This window comes from Leptosomus discolor, chromosome 3 (assembly GCF_034619465.1).
Source record: "Leptosomus discolor isolate bLepDis1 chromosome 3, bLepDis1.hap2, whole genome shotgun sequence".
NCBI lineage: Eukaryota > Metazoa > Chordata > Aves > Leptosomiformes > Leptosomidae > Leptosomus > Leptosomus discolor.
Window position 1 is genome coordinate 42,509,150 of NC_141393.1, and position 18,278 is coordinate 42,527,427.

The 18,278-nt window shown below is 42.4% G+C and overlaps 1 protein-coding gene across 4 annotated transcripts in view; it reads right to left on the reverse strand.

Annotated features, from left to right (window-relative positions):
• MAPKBP1 (mitogen-activated protein kinase binding protein 1) overlaps nucleotides 1–18,278 on the reverse strand; it is a 97,411-nt gene that overhangs the window by 11,312 nt on the left and 67,821 nt on the right. For all 4 annotated transcript variants that reach the window (XM_086462112.1, XM_086462110.1, XM_086462109.1 and 1 more), the window contains 10 exons: nucleotides 17,240–17,310; nucleotides 16,666–16,787; nucleotides 15,532–15,607; nucleotides 12,797–12,908; nucleotides 12,148–12,211; nucleotides 9,068–9,193; nucleotides 2,742–2,890; nucleotides 1,985–2,034; nucleotides 1,257–1,493; nucleotides 150–319 (listed from right to left, as the gene is read on the reverse strand). In XM_086462112.1, coding sequence (XP_086318238.1) covers nucleotides 150–319; nucleotides 1,257–1,493; nucleotides 1,985–2,034; nucleotides 2,742–2,890; nucleotides 9,068–9,193; nucleotides 12,148–12,211; nucleotides 12,797–12,908; nucleotides 15,532–15,607; nucleotides 16,666–16,787; nucleotides 17,240–17,310 — 1,177 coding nt within the window. The remainder of the gene's footprint in view (nucleotides 1–149; nucleotides 320–1,256; nucleotides 1,494–1,984; nucleotides 2,035–2,741; nucleotides 2,891–9,067; nucleotides 9,194–12,147; nucleotides 12,212–12,796; nucleotides 12,909–15,531; nucleotides 15,608–16,665; nucleotides 16,788–17,239; nucleotides 17,311–18,278) is intronic.

The following is an 18,278-nucleotide window of genomic DNA, read 5'->3' on the forward strand; positions in this document are numbered from 1 at the left end:
CTTTAGCATCAGGCTGGCACAAAACTCCCAACTAAACATGCCTGGCATCAGTCAGGCAGTAAGTCAACTCATCCAAGTTACCACACAAGCTGCAAGCAAACTAAACGAGAAACGTCTAAGCCATGCACAGCAGAGAGCTTATTTTTAACCTGCTAGGGTCTGTGGGATGGATTTCATCTTGCTCAGGGTAGATTACACACTCCTCACTCTCAGAAGGTTCCAGTTCCTGAGAGAAAATCCCCTCTTCACAAGACACAAGCCGAATCACTTGGGGTCGCACACAAGACCGGTTATCTTGGGGAGGTATTGAGCTGCCAACCTGGTTTAAAATGAGAGAAAACTACAGAGATTACCAGTGTTTTTCCTTAAGTCAGCAAGTCCTCTGCAGAGCAAGAAAGTATGCATTACAGCACAGAATATGATCAGAAATCTGAGATCAGAAAACACAGTGCTACTACACCTTTCCTGTTCCTTATTTACTAAACTTGACAGACTATTGCAGTAGTTTCCTATTCTGTTTTTTGTTTGCAAGTTCTCTGGTAAAGTACTGGATGCCCTATCCCTCTTTAATCACACATCAGGAGTGTAAGCCATGTGGCAGCAGGTTCTTCCATTACCTTTTATAGACTGATAAGAGAAGCCTGTGTGCCACAGCTGAAAACCACTGATTTACTGCATGCAGTGAACCCAATCCTCTTCTCAGTCACGCAGTTATAAAGGAAGAAAAAACTCTAATGAAGTTTGGCACCAGGACAGACTGCTACTGGAAAACATGCACTAGCTTTCTGAGGTACGAGCACGTATTTACTTGTAGTGACTCATCTATAGAAAGATTAAAGAGAACTTAACAATCTAGCACAACTAAGGGCATCATATGAGCCACATTTCAGTGGCTACTGGAATCAAGAAACCGCACCTCAGCAGAGGAAGCTAACAGGTAATCAGGTACACATCCATAACTCCAAGCTCAGCTTATCAGCTTGTTTTTGCCATAAATAAACAAAGAGCTGAAAGAAAACATGAGGTCCTCCCTGTCATTGGAAAGAAACCTTGATCCCATATGGATCTGCTATAAGATGGCAGTCACATGTTGCAGTACTAACTACAAAAGAGTTATCTAAACAAGTTTCCTAGAAGGCTTTTAGAGCCACTTCTAAAGATACAAAGAATGGCATTAGGTAGTATTAATGTAATAATAAACAGAGGCAGGACAGATGCACTCAGAGTAGATCACCTCAGAGTAGTACTGCCCTTACTTTGTTGATATGCACAGGAAGATCTGCCTGCTCTTCTCTGTCGTCCCCATTGCTGTTTTGAGACAGCGAGTCTCGACTCGGAGAACGGGAAACCGAGAAAGACTCCAACTGACGCAAGTCAAGCATGGATTTCACAGTCATCTCTATGTTGCTGGTTGGCTGGGACCAGCGCCCACGTTGCCGGGGCATCTTGCTCATTGGTGCCTCTGAGCGCTGGATTGCCGCTATCTCTTTGGCCTGAAGGAAATTGAAAGAAAGATGGTCTTAGGAGAGAAAACACAAGACCAAAAGAAAAACACAATTATGTCCATCTCCATAAAAGCCCCAAAGCTGTCTGTGAGACAGCTTAAAATTCGTCCCTTAATCATAAAGCATCAAGGAAAGATGATATTTTTGTTGCCGGTTCTTGCATAACTGAACATTTAAGTGCCTTGCTCTGATCCAAGTATATGATCAGCTTCAGCACTACATGACATTCAGATCAGAAATGAAGGGGCAAAAGCATAAAATATGATGGAAAGACACTGATGTAAAAATCCCAAATGAAACTGTCCCAAACCAGGCTCTATTTTGCCATCCCCAAGTCGTTCTTCACAGAGACTTCTCAATCATTTCCCACCGCAGCTGCACCTTTTCCACCAGTGCCGATTAAGTTTTTAGTCTCCATGGGAATTTTTTTTCCAGTTTCCCTATGACAAGAGATACAGTTTGAAGGTTTAGCAACTCACTCTTCTCATTTCCCAATGGGAAAGGCTTCTTGAGAGGGTAAGGTCTGGATCTGGAAAGGGAAAAAGAGATATACATAGTTGACCTCCCTGGCCAGCAGTCCAGCCTTTTAAAGACCTCTTACTTCATCTTTCCTCAAAGGCAGCATTCCTATACCTTCTGAACAAGCAGACCCCTACCAACACAGGCTTTCCCACAGACTACCAAATCGTTGCATCAAAATTTTAATGGAGACATACTGTTTTATATAAGATTTTCACTGACTCAGCAGATCCACTGCAGAACACTTGCCACAGTGCAGTGGCCCACCAAAGGCTTGGGAAAAAAACCTCTCCAATACACTGTATCATCTGTGGTAAAAATACTTCAAATCAGTAATGGTAATCTCTACTGTAAGTTTTACCAGACATACCTAGAATCTTCTGCGAGATCTCTCTTGGCTTCTGTGGACTTCTAACAGCTTGTAGACCCAAGCCCAGGCCACTAATTCAAAATTTGTTTGGCCAGTTGGAACTAACAAGAAATCTGGCAATTTAACTATTGAATTTCTAACCAGAGAACTCCGAAATGTACCCCTCTTCAGATGCAGGAATGGGCAACTCCAGATCACCCATTGGTATCAATCCATCTGTTTCTGTTTTGGTCTTTCTCTTTCTGCCCATATCTTGTTACCCCTAAGCCAGTGTCTCTCATCTTCTCCCCACTTCACATTCATGCTATTTTTCTCCACCTCTGTCCGTGTCCCTCTCCCATTCATACCTGAGTCTCTATCAGTGTTGCAGCTGGACTGAATATGGAAAGACTGCAGCCCACGTAATTCATCTTCATCATTCCCTTCATCTTCACCATCTTTGTCACTGTCTGATGAGAGTGCAGGCACAGAGGACAGGGCAGAGATGGACTCATGCCTGGGAGGCAGGAATTGGAAGGAGTATTACAGTCAATCTCAAGAATTGCCCACCATTTCAATCCTTACACCAGGCAGTTCTCCACCTTATCTCCATCCATACTCAGCAGGCTGCCTAAACTCTCCCAAACAGCCCTCGCTCTAGCAAAAGCCATCTCTGAGAAAGAGGGCAAGTTAAACCCTACACAAATGTGTGGAGAGCCTGCCACAGCAATCGTCTCATATGTGTGGAAGGATGACAGAAATCAGAACAGAATTAAATGAGTCTGAGAAAGTCAAGTGGACTGAAACCTGGCCTTGCATTTCAGACACCGCCAATTGATAAGGTCAAGATGGTAGAGCATATTTGAAAGGCAAATATTTCTCCCACCCTTAAGCATTTCCTCTCTGGAACTGTTTTGCTCATCAAAAATGTCACAGAGAAATTCCCTGTTTGACAGCAATTTGGATTATGGCAAATTATCACATAAAAGACAGGTTCGTATCAAGGATCGCACCACGTAGAACCTGAAGGCACAGCCCACACACCGTAAGAGCACCATGCTGCCTTTTTTAGCCTTCGGGCACAAGGAATAATGTAAAACATATTTTGGGCAGATCTCTAATCAAAGTAGGTCAGTCAAGTGTTCCCACACAGACCTCAGAGGCACTCCCAGCATAGAAGTCCCTAATACCAATCAAGGACACTCACCAACACCAAACTCGCATCTTCCCTCTTTCTTCTCCTCTTCCCCTTCCTCCCCTCGCCACTTCAGTCAACAGAACCAAATGAACTAACCCACTTTGGACAACAATTGAACAAATGAAGAATCCCTAACAAATAAATTTGAGTAGTACCCACTCCATGGCCCTGAGCTAGAGTGCCAAACTCATCATTAGTGACACTTACAGGATATCACCGGTGGGTGTTGAATGCCAAGCATTATTCATGAAATAAAACTAGCTCATCCACCAAACACAGAGCAGCCTGGAGAGGGACCAACTTCTCCTGCAGCTGACAGATAGCAGGCAGTATTGAAACATGGTAAGAAATAGTTATGCTACTTTAATCTTTTAGCTTCCCATATAGTGGCAGAACACTAATTTCCATTTCATGAGGAGTGGTTGAACAGTAACCACTCAACTCTTTCAGATGAGCTTTGAGGTGTTCTGGCAAAAAGAAGAGTGAAACTGACTGTAGCCTGCAGAGTCCTCCACTGGAACAGATTCATGCTGGCCGTCCTCATCTACTTTTGACATTTGAGCTTGTCAGTCTCTTCACCTTTTCTACTGTCTCCTTGTGTCCATCTTGTCACTCTCAAGTTCTTGTGTCTAAGCAGGGGAATTCCCACAAAGTTCAAGCACCATAGTACATTTGAAGTTATGCCACATTTCACCCTATGAGGTATATGCCATTTATATAAGCAATATTAACTTTGTATTGGTAACTCTGATAGCATCCTTCTGCTTGTATTCATCATGGTTGAGGAGTTTATTGAGGAAGAAAGATTGGATAATTAGACATTTTAACATCTAACTGGCTGAATACCTCACTGTGATGAGGTGATACGTCAAGGCAAGGTTATGTTTGCTAAAGTCCTGCATGTACTGTCATTGGTGTAAATGGAGAAGCGAGGATTGCTATCAATGTGCTTTAATGTTACAAATAGAAAGATGGCCTCTGTCCACCAGATGGTGACTGACAAAATTAGAAAGAGGGAAAAAAGTATGTTCCAATATCCTCAAAGGAGCCGAGTAAGAGAATGCAAAACATATTTTGGAAGTCGGATGGGCGTTTTTTCATACCTCACAGGAAGGGTCAAGCAAATTACGAAGTCACATGTGTTTGATACAAATGTAAGGTTATCTTGCATTATCCCAACAAAAATTCATGTCCCCCTTCCACATCCTCCTTTTTACAATTCAAATATGCTTTTCAAACTCAGTTCTGTGACCTGAAGGGAGATAACTGAATGGAGTTTTCTAAAGGATCTTGGGCCCACTGACTTGAAACTGAGATACTCCTGAAAATGAAACCTAAGTTCACAAGGTCTTAAGGGTTTTAACTGTTGTGCTTGCCCAAGTCAATCCCTCAATTCGGACTTCACTACTTTCTTCTTTCATTCCCTGCCTTCTTCTATGTACTTCGGATTTTCATCTAAGCCCCTCTGTTGCACATATCTCCTCAAAACCCTTCCTCAGTTCTTGTTCATGATTAGATGAAGGAAGAATAATGTAGGGTGAGGTTTCAAGCACAGGAGCTGCTTCCAAATAAGCACCACATGACAGCATTTTGAAAGTGAAGGAGTAAGACCTCTGGGGTTTGCTGAATTCCTGTTGAGAGGAGGTTCAGCCAAACCCCAACAAAACATCATTATACCAGAACAAATGTTTCAGGGTAGCTATTCCGGAATAGCATGTACAGACATGTCCAATTCTCATGATCATGTGACTCACTTAGAGCAAGCATTTTAATTGCCCTTTATCTTGTCTTCTTCCTTTGCTGAGGAACTGTCAGCTCCTAGTTTCTGAAGGGTCTGCCAGTACAGGGTCAATAGCAGGTAAGGACCTTCAGTTAGAAAGTTGCCAGGACACATATATAGACTTAAAAGTGCCACATGTCTTTATGGAGTTCTAGTATTAAGACATCTGATATCAGGTACTCTGTATTCTTTTGTATGTCCCGAATTCAACTCTTTTTTCTTTTCTTAAAACAAAACAAACCAGACAGGAATGGCAACTATCAATGTAAAGAGGTATGTTGTCAGTAACACTCTGATCTTGTGCTATTCAAACCCTCAGCTTTAGGGGCATATTTATGAAACTGTAACACCCTATGTGATAGGAATCACTAGCCTCCCCTCGCCCACAAACGCCTAAGGGTTTTAAAAAGAAAATTACCCTGCTTTTCCCCACAGAAAGATCACAGTGCTGCTGACTTCAAAGTTTCCCTGGTGTTATAATTGCAGTAGTTCAGCAGAGACCCAGGCACCATTTCTGATCTGGCATCAAAAGCCTGCCCCATTCTGGGCCCTGGAAACCACACAGCTTTCCCGGACTGGACCAAAGCCTCACTACTGGGAATTTGATAAGGAGCTCTTCTTTCCAAATATAACTGACAGCACACAGTACTTCTTCAGCTTACACATGTAAGTTTTAGACAATTTAACTTGGATAACATTTCTATCTCCTGCTATTCATACCAGAGGTTCAGTGAAAGTCACAGAAAAAGTGACTTTTAAAATTAAAATAAAAAATATAAATGCTCAGCCAAAACGTCTATAAGCCCTGCAAACATTCCACAGTAAAATCAATTTAAAACTTCTCTTCTAAAAAGTTGAGACAAGCTTTTCTAAACAATAAATACATACTTGGATCAAAATCAAAACCCTATTAAAAGGCCTTTACATGGTTCCTTCTCTGAAAACATAAATGCCTCAAAACCAAAACGTACCAGCAGTATCAGCCAAGTACAAGTTCTATTATCCCGAACAATCAAAGCTCCTCATGTTCAGCAGATGAGAGAAAAGCAAACATCTGCAATTACTACAACCAGAGGCAGAACTGAAAGGCTCTCAGGGCCACTATGGAGAAACAGGTCAGAGTAGTTCCAAAATAATCCAATGTCCCATAAAGGCAAGTCAGAGAAATCCTTCAAGAGGAGAAAATTTAGTCCCCTCTTGAAGTTTTTTGAGGGACTGAAAAGGCTGGGACTCCTCAGTTTGGAGAGAAGGTTGGATGGAGAGAGGTTATTATAAAGGTTTACAAAACTATGGGGACTACAGATAGTCAGATGCAGAATGGTAGTTCACCAAAGCTCACAATATTCAGAAGCAGGGAGCTTTCAAAGAAACTACCAGGAGTGTGGTTTAACAGAGGCAAAAAAAGTCCTTCTTTCCACAGACAGCAGTGAACTCTAGGAACTTGTCACCAAAGGAGGTTGCAGAGGCAGACAATATTACAAAGCTCAAAAAAGATTTACATAAATTCAGTGGACAATGGGCCCAAGACCAAATACTAAAGGGAACAGGTAGAGATGTACCTCCTAACATCCCTGATATAACAATCAAGCATGAGGCAAATGGACCACAAAGGTCCATATAGCAAGGCTCACACAGTGTCTCGCTAAATAGCATCTCCATTGCCACTGTCACAGGCAGAATTCTGGGCTTCATGGAGCACGGGTTTGAACCAGAAAGGCATCTTTGGTGTGTTGATGCTCCAGATGTTATTCACCCGGGCCAATCCCTGCCCTGCCAGTTGCAGCTGGACAGAGAGAGCACTGTCCTAAACTGGAAATCTTCAGCTCCTCACTGTCTCCTCCGCTTACTTTTGTTTCCCCAGTATTATTTTGATTTCTCATCCTGTCATACACTCATACTATGGAACTAGCAGTATACATTACTTCCCCCACCAAATTCTAGCAATACTTCTACGGAAAATCTAGTAGAACAAATGACATATCACTAGGCAGAGAGCTTTCTATACTACTGTGAGCCCTGTTGAGACAACAGTTTTATACCACAAGGTACAACTCAACTCTCCACTGCAATCTACACAGACAGACTTTGAAAACACAACCAGAACAGGTACAGGGCATCTAGAAAACCAATCTTACTCAAGTTCATTAGTTTTCCTTCTCCCACCTCAGTAATGCTGGTCCAATAGGCTCTTCCTCCATATTCAGTCCCAATCCAAAATGCTTTGGAGTTATGCTTTGCTGATCTCCAGTGACCACAAAGGTTGATCAAAACTGAAAACAAGCTTTCAAAGCTGACCAAACAAGCAAACTCCAGGCTTGCAAAGAGGTTACCAAACAAGTTTAATAAAGTTCTGGGCTTGGCGTGGCAATAACACCGCCCTTCAGCAAGCGTCTGTGACGGAAACAAGTCTCACCTAATGCAGAAGAGGACTGGGATTATCTGTCACAGGCTGAGCCTCGGTAGGGTAAGGCTGCAGCTGCTGGAATAATGGAGAGTCTGCTATAAAAAGCACGTTGCTTGACAGCTCCAGAATTCTGGCTATAAAAGACACTTCCTGAGTTCTCTCAGCATCATTACCAAAAGCACTTATTAGACAAGACTCAAGAATGACTCTGCTCAAGAATGAGCAGATCAAGACTTTCCCAAATGAAACTATGCAGACAGACTTGTTTCAACATTACTTGCTCCCAAAGGGAGTGGGAAGGTCCCTGTGATACTCAACACAACAACCAGTGTGGTAAGTCCTCCAATACTTTGGCACTTTCATATTCAGAACTCAATTTGTAGTCATTTGGAGGAGGAAAATTGTGGGACGTAGCATAAAAAAATCTGGTTTTCCTTTTTTCCCCACTTTGATCCCCTATCAGCTCAGTCAGGACTCTCTCCTGCATTGCTAACAATCAAATTAGTCTCAGCTACTTACTAACTACAGAGAAACCAAATACATTACACTAATAATCCATAATCACCTGTCACTCTTGTTCTGTTTAAAATACAGTCTGTGTTTAAGCATCTCTTTTTAAAGAAAGGTCACCAGATAAATTTAGATCTATTCAGTCTGTAGGCTGTGGTCTGTTTTTAGATACACTGTTTACCAAGCAAAAAATAATAATATGATTTAGCTGCCAAGAACTTTTCCCATGGAAATGATTTTTATATTTATTATTTATATTATAATTATCTTTAGGTGACCTTTTTCAAAGCCTCCGGAAAATAGTCAACAAAGAAACAGCACAACTGTAAGGACTCTTTCAGAATTATGATCAACATGCTAAACTCATACAGCTCACAGGTATACTTCAGTATTGACACTGCAGAAAATAGCTTTTAAATTACATTCAGCCTAGATCCAGAGAACTTTATTCATGAAGGAGCAAGGCTTCCCTGGTAGGATGCTGTGTACCATCCTCAATATTGCTAGATAAACTGCTTATTTAAGCTTCTGACCACACCATTAAACTAAATTAAGACACAAGAGGCATTGCATACACATTGCATTCAGTGAAGCAACACTAAGTAAGCCTGTCTGGAAGATCAGTCTATAACCCAAAAAGGGGGCACAAAACCCATGGCAAATCCAACAGAAGAGTAAGAGAACTTTTGGAAGGTACTATCAGTGAAGACAGCAGAAACCTGACAGTTGAATCCTAGTGCCACGCTTTTCACATTAAACCCTTTGTAAAGCCAGCCACCTCTCCTTAGTCTACTCTGCTCACCTCATGAGTCCAGTTGTCTTGTGCTGAGGAGACTTCTCTGCCTGCTTTCCTCTCTGCTTCATGTCAGACAGTCGCTGCCGCATGTTGATGGTCATCTCCGAGCTCAGACGCCAGATGAAGATACAGCTGAAAGAGGGAAAGGAGAGGCTGAGGCCAAGTCTCAATTAGGTTTATTGATACTATCAATTCCCACTGCAGAGGCAAGCAAAAGCCCTTCTGTCTGTGGCAGGGAGAGACATACGCAGAAACAGCTTCACAGAAACTCAATCCCATCACAAGCCTCATGACAAAAGGGTAAAACCTGCCTGGCAAAGACTCTCTGTGGGTGACAGCAACTGCAGAGACATTTGCACAGACTCATCTCTGATCCTCTAACTTTATTTGACTATCTGACTAGCTGCTGAAGGAAATGCCATAACAAGTCCCTCCACGGTCCGCAGGGTAAGTGGAGCCTACAGATGTCCTTTGCATCCTCTAACAGTGGCTAAGCTGCAGCCTCTGATTGCAACTACACCCACTGGCAAGGCCTTCTTAATGCCCGCCATCCCATGGAGCCTCCATGGTGTAATAATGGTTAAGTTTATGTGGCAGTACTTTTTGCAGTCAGGGTGCTCCTAATATTTCACTTGGACTCCCTCCAGGAAACTTCAAAGGAACTTGATTTGATCTGGTCAATGGATTCAAAAGCATTTGAGAGAGGGAACACACAGTGTGATCTCATTGGTCTAATTTTCTTTAGAAATTTGGGTAAAAAATACCAATTTTAAAAAAAACTTCCTCAACATGTTAGAGAATACTGTATCTCACCTTCTGCTACTAGAAAGCTAAATGACCAGCATTTTCTTTTAAATTTAACCTCAGCGCTAACTAATTCTTTTCACCTTACCCACCTTTCCTGTCTAGCTGGGTATACTTACATGGATGTAGACACAGAGGTCGTGCTTTTGCTATCACTTACAAAATCCTCCACACTACTTTGGAATCCAAAGAGGATTTAATCCAGTTCTTCAAGAACCATCAGTGCCACCATACTCATGGGTCCTCCAATTCACGAAGGAGTTTTCAATGTCTGTAAAAAACCTTTTGTTCTGCCATTTTGAACAACGACCATGAACTTTGGTCCCTCTGACCTGAGGCAAATGCTGAAAGCGCCAGGATCTTGAATGACTGCATCGTCTCCATTTTTTTCCTCTCATAAGAAGTTATTTTTAAAAGTTTTTATTTCCATACCACAAACAAAGAAAACAGAAACCCCACTTTGCAGTCTGTGGAGATTTTAATGAAAAACTAAAAATTCCCTTCTTGCACCCAGCATGACTCCCTTTGTGACAAAGCTCAGCAGCATCACTCCCAGCTACTGAAGTCACACACAGATGCTTCCCACCAACAGTGAACACTCCATCACCCTCCCACCCCAGCTTTTCAGCCAGGAGAAAGTGGTGAGGCACTGCATCTGGGAACTACGGCAACCCGGGGCAGCCAGCTGCTTCCCCTCAAGCAGCAGCTCTCTCAAAGCTAACAACCAACATAATCTGCTCCAGAGAAAATACTGAAAAGCAGGAACCAAAATTCTGAAAGCAAATCTGGCTTGTTGATTTATCCCACCCCCACAGCTATCAAACCTACAGATAAGCAGCAAACAGTATGAGCTTGTAAATACATTAGCATTCAACACAAAGCTTTACAGAAGCATGCTCCCACCTATCCCTTTTACTGTTGGTTTTTTCCCCTTGCAGTACTTTTCTCACATGGGTCTCCCCCTCCCTGTGCCCTTCCTCATCTCCATTTTTCTTTCTATTCCCGGTTTTATTCTTTGCACATGCTGCTGTGTGTGAACAGACCATTTTCCCTGTTCTCCTTTGAAAAACAGGCTTTCTCATCTCCTTACAGCAAAGTTCTTCATGAATCCTTTCTTCACTTCTCATCCACCTCCTCCACACCCTTAGTGAAGAAAATGACCCTTTCGCTCATAGAAATGGTCAACAAGGGAATGTTGCACTAAATCAGAAGGATCATTGGGGACCTCAAACCTTCAATGTTTGTGGAATTTATTAGAAATCCACACAAAAGGACTCTCACTTCTGCAACTTTTCGCCTAATCTATTCACGCAAGTGAAAGGTAAAGAAAGAGGAAAACTAAATTATTTACTTTTTACTGAAAGACAGAAATAAGGAACTGATGTGATTTAAGGTGATATATTGTATGTTCTGTAACAATTGACCCTCTAAAACTCTTTTTCCTGTTCAATTGTGTTTTATTAATAGAAAAGAGAAAGAAAAAGAGAGAATCTGGGTTGTGCTGGCCTTGAAATAGCACTCCAGGAACCATCTTTCTCAAAGGAAAAATTTTGTTCAGTTCAGCTAATTTAAGCATTCCCTGACTCCAGAAGTAGTGGGTCCGCTCACCTCTACAATCATCATACTAGGCATATATTCTCCTTTTCCCCTTGGGCTCAGTCTGGTGATTACTTAAGCTTTTGGTGAGCTGATTTAGCTCACTAAATCAGCAGAAAACTTAGCTGGGGGGGGTGGGGGGGTGCGGTGTGGTGTGGTGCTGGTGTAGTGACCTGAATCAGCTTCATGAGGGGTCAGCCACACCACAGCTGACTTAGGGGAGTGGGTAGGAGGACCATATGGACAGGAGTAAAGAGTGGTGACAGGCCTGTCCCTTTTGCTGCTAGACAGGCCCATTCACCTGATGAAACCTCACCAACAGGACTACTGTAAGACAAAGTTTTGGCACTAGTCAGAATATCACAAGTTGCCTTACATTACAGACCTGAAGGCTGGTAAGGAAAAAGGCCACACCCCTGTCTCCTTTCCAGCAGGGAACAGTACCTCCACTCAGAAAACCACAAGCGAAGTACTTCACTTGGGCATCTCATTCCTTGGGAGGATAATATAAGCTCTGTGAGCTCTGCCAATGGCACACATTTAGGATTCAGAAAGTTCTGAGGTTTATTTGGAAGTCATAAAACATCCTTCATTAAAAAAAAAATATCTACCTTCCTTTAGGACGCACATTAAATTCAGTGTGAGATGGCATGAGCTGATAATACAAACAAGGAAACGCCTCTTACCTGTCACCAGAAACAGAGATCAGATGTTTGCAGTCGTTACTGAATTTCATTCCAGTTACAATCTCTGTGTGAAATAAAGCACAAGAAAAAAAAAACCTTCCCTGAATTATTCCAGTGGGCAGACCATTAGCTAAATAGCCTATCTGTGCTCAGTAACTCAAATACTGATTAAAGCCAACACACGTCACAGATCAATATGCCCCAATTACCCTAACCACTTAACGAAGAATCTAGGCTTCACATAAAAAAGATATCTCGTGGCAAAATAAGCACACGGACTGAAGTCTCTTTTTGCCTATACTAGAACAGCCCCTGCATGGTAGGTGCTGAGGGTATATCGTATGGGAACTTAATAAACGCTGAAAAAACACAGGCTACCTTATATGGTATTAGAAAAACTGTGTAAAGGAATACATGGCCTGACAGGCATGTGTGTGCTTGTGTTTTGCTATGCAAAATGCAGTCTGAAAAAAGTTGAAATTGCAATGAATTAAGCTATTACAACTTCATCCAATATAACCTACTCCAAAATAGCCATTGGGTAAACTTTGGTGGTGAAGAACCTTCAGAAAGCTTTGACTAGTATCAGACTCTACTATATAGCCATCGGCAGAAAAAAGATGCATTTCCAGAAGTTTACGTGCTTTACCTGAATGTCCATACATAGTTGCGACACACTCGCCAGAATAGAAATCGAAGATGGAGAGGTTCTTGTCAGAACAACTGGTTGCAATATACAGACCAGAGGGATCTGTTTGCACCTGGTTTAGGAGATAAGAAAGGTGCGAAGACCTGGTGAGAAACTGACTTCAAACCGCATGAAAATGGTCCAGAATACCCAAGACAGTCATAGTAGTTAACAGAATAAAATGCACGTCACTCCCACAGGACTCCAATTGAGTATCAGGCTATCCAGCATATCCCAGGACAAATCTCCAACCTGACTAATCTGTTAAAACTATCTCCAACCTAATCAGAGACTAAAGGCACTTACATTAAATGCCTTTGTGACTGTGAAGGCATCACTATCAATGGACAGTCTTACACCTCTCTCTCCTACCTCCTTTTAACCACCTGGGTCTGACTTTCTTCTATCTTAAGATCAAAACAAAACAAAACAAAACAAACACATGCCAAAAACCACTTTCCCCCACAAAAAATAATCAGAGCTGACAGACTAAGTGAAATATTAAAAGACTCCAATCTTGAGGAGAGAAAACAAACGAGATCTCAACATTGCCGAGAAATTGCCTTTGATAATGACGCTGGCAAATCTCCAGCATTTGCAACTCCCATTTTTGTGTTGTTCTGGGTTTGGGTTTTTTTTTCATATACATCTATTTGTTTCTTTATCTTGGATCAAATCTAAAAGCCCCTCCAAATGCCTCACTAGGTCTAAAGCAGCATTACACTGCAAATACAGCTGCTGTCACCAAATGTGCTGCTTTGTCCTTTGCAAAATTGCAAAACTTTAAGGAACTGAGAGTGAAAATGTCTGGTTTTGAGGGAGATAATGGTATTTAAAGAATGGTAACTTTTTTTGGTTTTATTTATTTTGTTGCTGTGTCATTTGCTTCCAGTGTCACTGTTTGGGTTCTACTTGTTAAACCGCAATGTATATTATGATCGCAGAATGGCATGCCAAGAAAGTTTAAATTCCAGAGACAATCATAATCCCTTGGTTACATAATTGTCCTAAAAATGAACAAAGCAACATTACAAATAATTGAGATTCCCCACTTAAGCCACACATGAAAAAACCAAAAACATAAAGGATATTAAAACCAAAAAATCCAGCTCCCAGCAACATTTCATGGTTTGTGGTCTGAGAAAGATACAATCAAGCACCTGAGCTTAGCAGCAATAAAGCGTAGCCTCAATTTTTCATTTTCATTACTCTAGCTTATAAAGAACTTAGGAATTATAATAGGCAAAGAGAAATAGAACCTTTTTTTCTCTGTAAAACAGAAGAAGTGACACTGAACAAAGCCGTTTGCTTTCCTCTCCCTTTTTACCCAGTTACTTACACCCATCACCAAAAGACTAGACTAGACTATTTCAGTTCGAAGGGACCTAAAATGACCATCTAGTCCAGCTGCCTGATCAATTCAGGGCTGACCAAGTTAAAGCATGTTATTGAGGGCATTGTCCAAATGCTTCTTAAACCCTGACAGGCTTGGGGCAGACCACCTCTCTAGGAAGTCTCTTCCAGTGTTTGACCAGCCTCTCAGTGAAGAAATGCTTCCTAATGTCCAGTCTAAACCTCCCCTGGTGCAGCTTTGAACTGTTCCTACATGTCCTATCACTGGATGCCAGGGAGAAGAGCTCAGCACCTCTCTCTCCATGTCCCCTCCTCAGGAAGCTGTAGAGAGCAACGAGGTCACCCCTCAGCCCTCCTTTTCTCCAAACTAGACAAACCCAAAGCCCTTAACTGCTCCTCATAGGACATTTCTTCCAGCCCTTAATAACAACACTGGCCTGTGCAGCTGAACAGAAATATTTGATTTAAAAAGTAGAAAAATTATCAGTGAAAACAAATACAATGAAGAAGCTTGTTTGGCAACTCAACTTCAGAGATATTTTCGTTGTGTCAATTGGTCTTCCCCCTTTAAAGACAAGAATGCAATTCTTCCACATCCCAGTGTGCTGGTGGCATCACTCTTAACATTGAATCTTGAACACACCTGGTTTACCAGGGGAAACCCAGAGTGGCACAAGCAGGCGTGCTACCCTATCCCATGGCCTGGATGCATTCAGCAGGTGGGAAACATGAACAGACTCTCCATTCATGTAAGTCTGATAAGCAGCAATAAGTCTGTAATAAGCGGTACTGGGCTTGTCCAGCACTCCAAGACCCAAAGAATATGGGCTTTTCAGGGCAGATGCTACTTAATTTTATCAATTCATAAAGAGTTTCACTTGTATTTGCCCTCTGATTTCTCACTGATCAACAGGCAGCTCCACCTTAGAAATCCTGACGAAATTAGTCAAGAAAGCCAGAATGAGGTCTCTGGAGAAGTAAGTAAAGGATGAAAGAAAATGGACTAAATCATCTCCTGACAGATACTGGTGCAGCTCTACTTGCTTTTACTTGCTCCTGCTGTGCTCACTTCAGAAATAAGACAGAGAAGTTGTAAGTCAACCTCAGCATTCATTGACTCTGTTCCTGTTTTAGCCTGATGGAACCCAAATACATTACCAGCCCTTAAGGATGGAGGTAGGAGGAAGCAGCAGCAGGACAACAGACAAAGTATGGAGCAAGCAAAATAATAACAACAAAAAAAGTTACTCTGTTCAGATTCGTATTTAATTTTCTTAGCCCTGAGCTGCATTCAGAAGAGCTGGATAAAAAGGAAAAGGGAAGAAAGAAAGAAAACAGCTTACTTTGATGAGGGTGCCATCTTCACCTTGGGATCCCTTGTAAAGCTTCTTCTGCTTCCCACTGCTTATGTTGAAAACCCTGAGGGGGGACAACATAAGACAACGTTGCTCATTTTGCCCAGGTACTGCTTTGTGGCTCTTGTCACCAGGATCCTTTTCTCTTTCTGTTCCTCACCCATGAGATACAGGGAACTGGGCCAAGCCACAGGAAGTGGAGAAATGATCTCTATGAACTGTATCCATCAATCATTTAAATGGCTCAAGAAACAACCTCCAAAGTAATGTAGAGGCCCACAACTGGATGATATGACATCAAGCAGATTATCTGAATTAAAATTGAGGCTTGACCGTCAAGCTGATAATCAAAAACAAGTACAGCATCACGGCACTGAAGGGAGGGAGAAAACCTTGCCATGCCTTGTAATGGCTAATGGTCATATAGCAGGAATGCCTCTTAATAAGCTTCAGTCAGTCCTCCCTGCTATAAAAATACCTGTGGCTCCTTCAAACTAAAGGAAAGGGTTAAGAAAGCAATAACCTTTATTTATATTAGAATTCAAAACCAAATTACATTCAGTAGTGGTATTTAGCTATGACCAAAACTCTCAGCATCTCAGTCAGATACAACTGGAGGCAACACGCAACTACAGTCTCCCTTGCTTTGAAGGTAGAAGCAGACAGATTGGCGAAATGGATTAAAAGGGAGCAGAGAATGGATTCCACTTGTCCAAAGACAGTCACATCTAGCTCAGTTTTAGATTCCCAGCCATTCCACAGGACCTCACAGCTTCCCACTAGAAATACCTTTAAAAGCAAAAAATACCACAGCGCAGAAGTTCTTGCCCCACAGCTCAATGATGTGCCAAGGAAGGCACACTTGCACTCCCAGTAGAAATGCTTTGCTCTGCAGAGCAACCCAGCAAGAAGCCAAGAGTCCCATGTGCATTTGCATATGTCCACAGCTTTTTATCAGTGAGCAGAAAGGCAGAGTTCAACCTCACAGAGTGTGAGGTGAGGCCTCAGATCTGTCTGAAAACGCTGTGTCAAAGAACCTAAAGGAACAGTGATGGAGATGGGGCTGCCTTGGCCAACTGATTTGTGACTGTAAAATATTTTCAAGACAAGAAGTAAACTAACCTGATGTTACGATCCTGGCATCCAATAGCTGCGTATTTCCAACTGGGGTCCACATCCATGTCATACAGAGTGGTCTTCCTAACAATGTGATGTGTTCGGGTAAACTGAACACCTTCTCCTGTCTAAGGATGTGGGTAAAGATTGTGTCAAAATCAAGTAGTTAACCCATTATTAAAAACTTCTAAATACAGATCAGTCTTCTCACACAGCCAGCACAAACCAACTCTTCCCACTAACCAGGTCTGCTGGGAGCAGCTGGGACTGGAGGCACAATGAACTCCCCCCTCCAGCCCACACTCCTCCACCACTCCTCACAATAGCCCTGGCAGTGAAAGAAAAGCAGATATCCTAACAGTTCTCTACTTTGCATCTTGCTGAGAGAGGTCAGGCTGGGAACAGATGCATGCTTCACAGAACAATTCGAATGTAATCTCTTGCATTGAGTCAGTGGGAGACACTGAGGCTGAAATAGCAACAAGCTCATACAGAAACTCTGATATTGCTCTTTAAAGTAGTTCTTTTGTGGAGAGATTATTAAAAAAAAAAAGTGCACAAAAAGCTGTAACAAGGTTACCTTTTGCGCAGTGCGGAAATAGATGCTCTTGTCTGCCCCACAGCTTATCATTCGCACTTTCCCATCATTGGCTGGAACAAAAAGGCAGGAGCAGATCAAAAGATAAAGACAGATACAAGGTGGAGGAAATGTTTCAATTTATTCCGCTGCTCATTTATTGCAGTCCTGATTAGGTAAGACTGACTCCTACCCAAGCAGCAGGATGCTGCAGCAAAACAGAAGCCCCTTCTCAGGGACAGCATTTCTTAATGCTCAGAGTGCATGAGACCTTAATACGGAGGCTTTACACAACAGATTAGGATGTAATTCTGTATTCTCCCTCAACAGTATGCTCACGTGTTATTCTCCATATGCCACAGCACTCCATGGCAATATGACAAGTATGAGCTGAAAACAGGCAACAGGCCTTTTCAGTCCTCAAAGTCAGTCCCACATTTCTTGCTGCCCTTTCTTACTGCAGGATCAGGCTTGCCTTCTTCCCTTAGCACTCTTTCATAACCAATCTGCTCTTTCAGCAAAGCAACACGTGATGAAACTCCACATAATGAAAATGGAACTAATATCACACAAGTCCACTTGAACTACACCCACTTAGAGCACAACTGCACTTAACTCACAGACTAGCATAAAGGCCTTCACTGCCAGGCCTTGACTGCAGTTCCCTCATCTCTGAGGAGTTTAGCTGGCTGCATTCAAGGCCAGCTCATTGACAAAACAGACCTGTCAGAGAAACTTTTGCTGGCCTTGGAGGTCCTCAAGAAAAAAACTTGAAAAAGCCTCACAGTGACTTTGGGGAGCCTCTGCTATGAAGTTTCAGCAAGGTCCCTTCACTTGGGAGCTACTTTCAAACTGAGGTTCTCATCCTTGAACCCCAACTGAGTTACACTGTAGTAGCATTGCAGCCACACCTGTGCCTGGCCACGTACCCTTCTGATCCAAATCCTGACCCTGACCCATGGACTCAGCTTCCTGATTTGAACTTGAACCTGCCTTGGTGCTGTGGCCTTGCCTGGCAGGCACTGAACTGTGGCTGACCCTG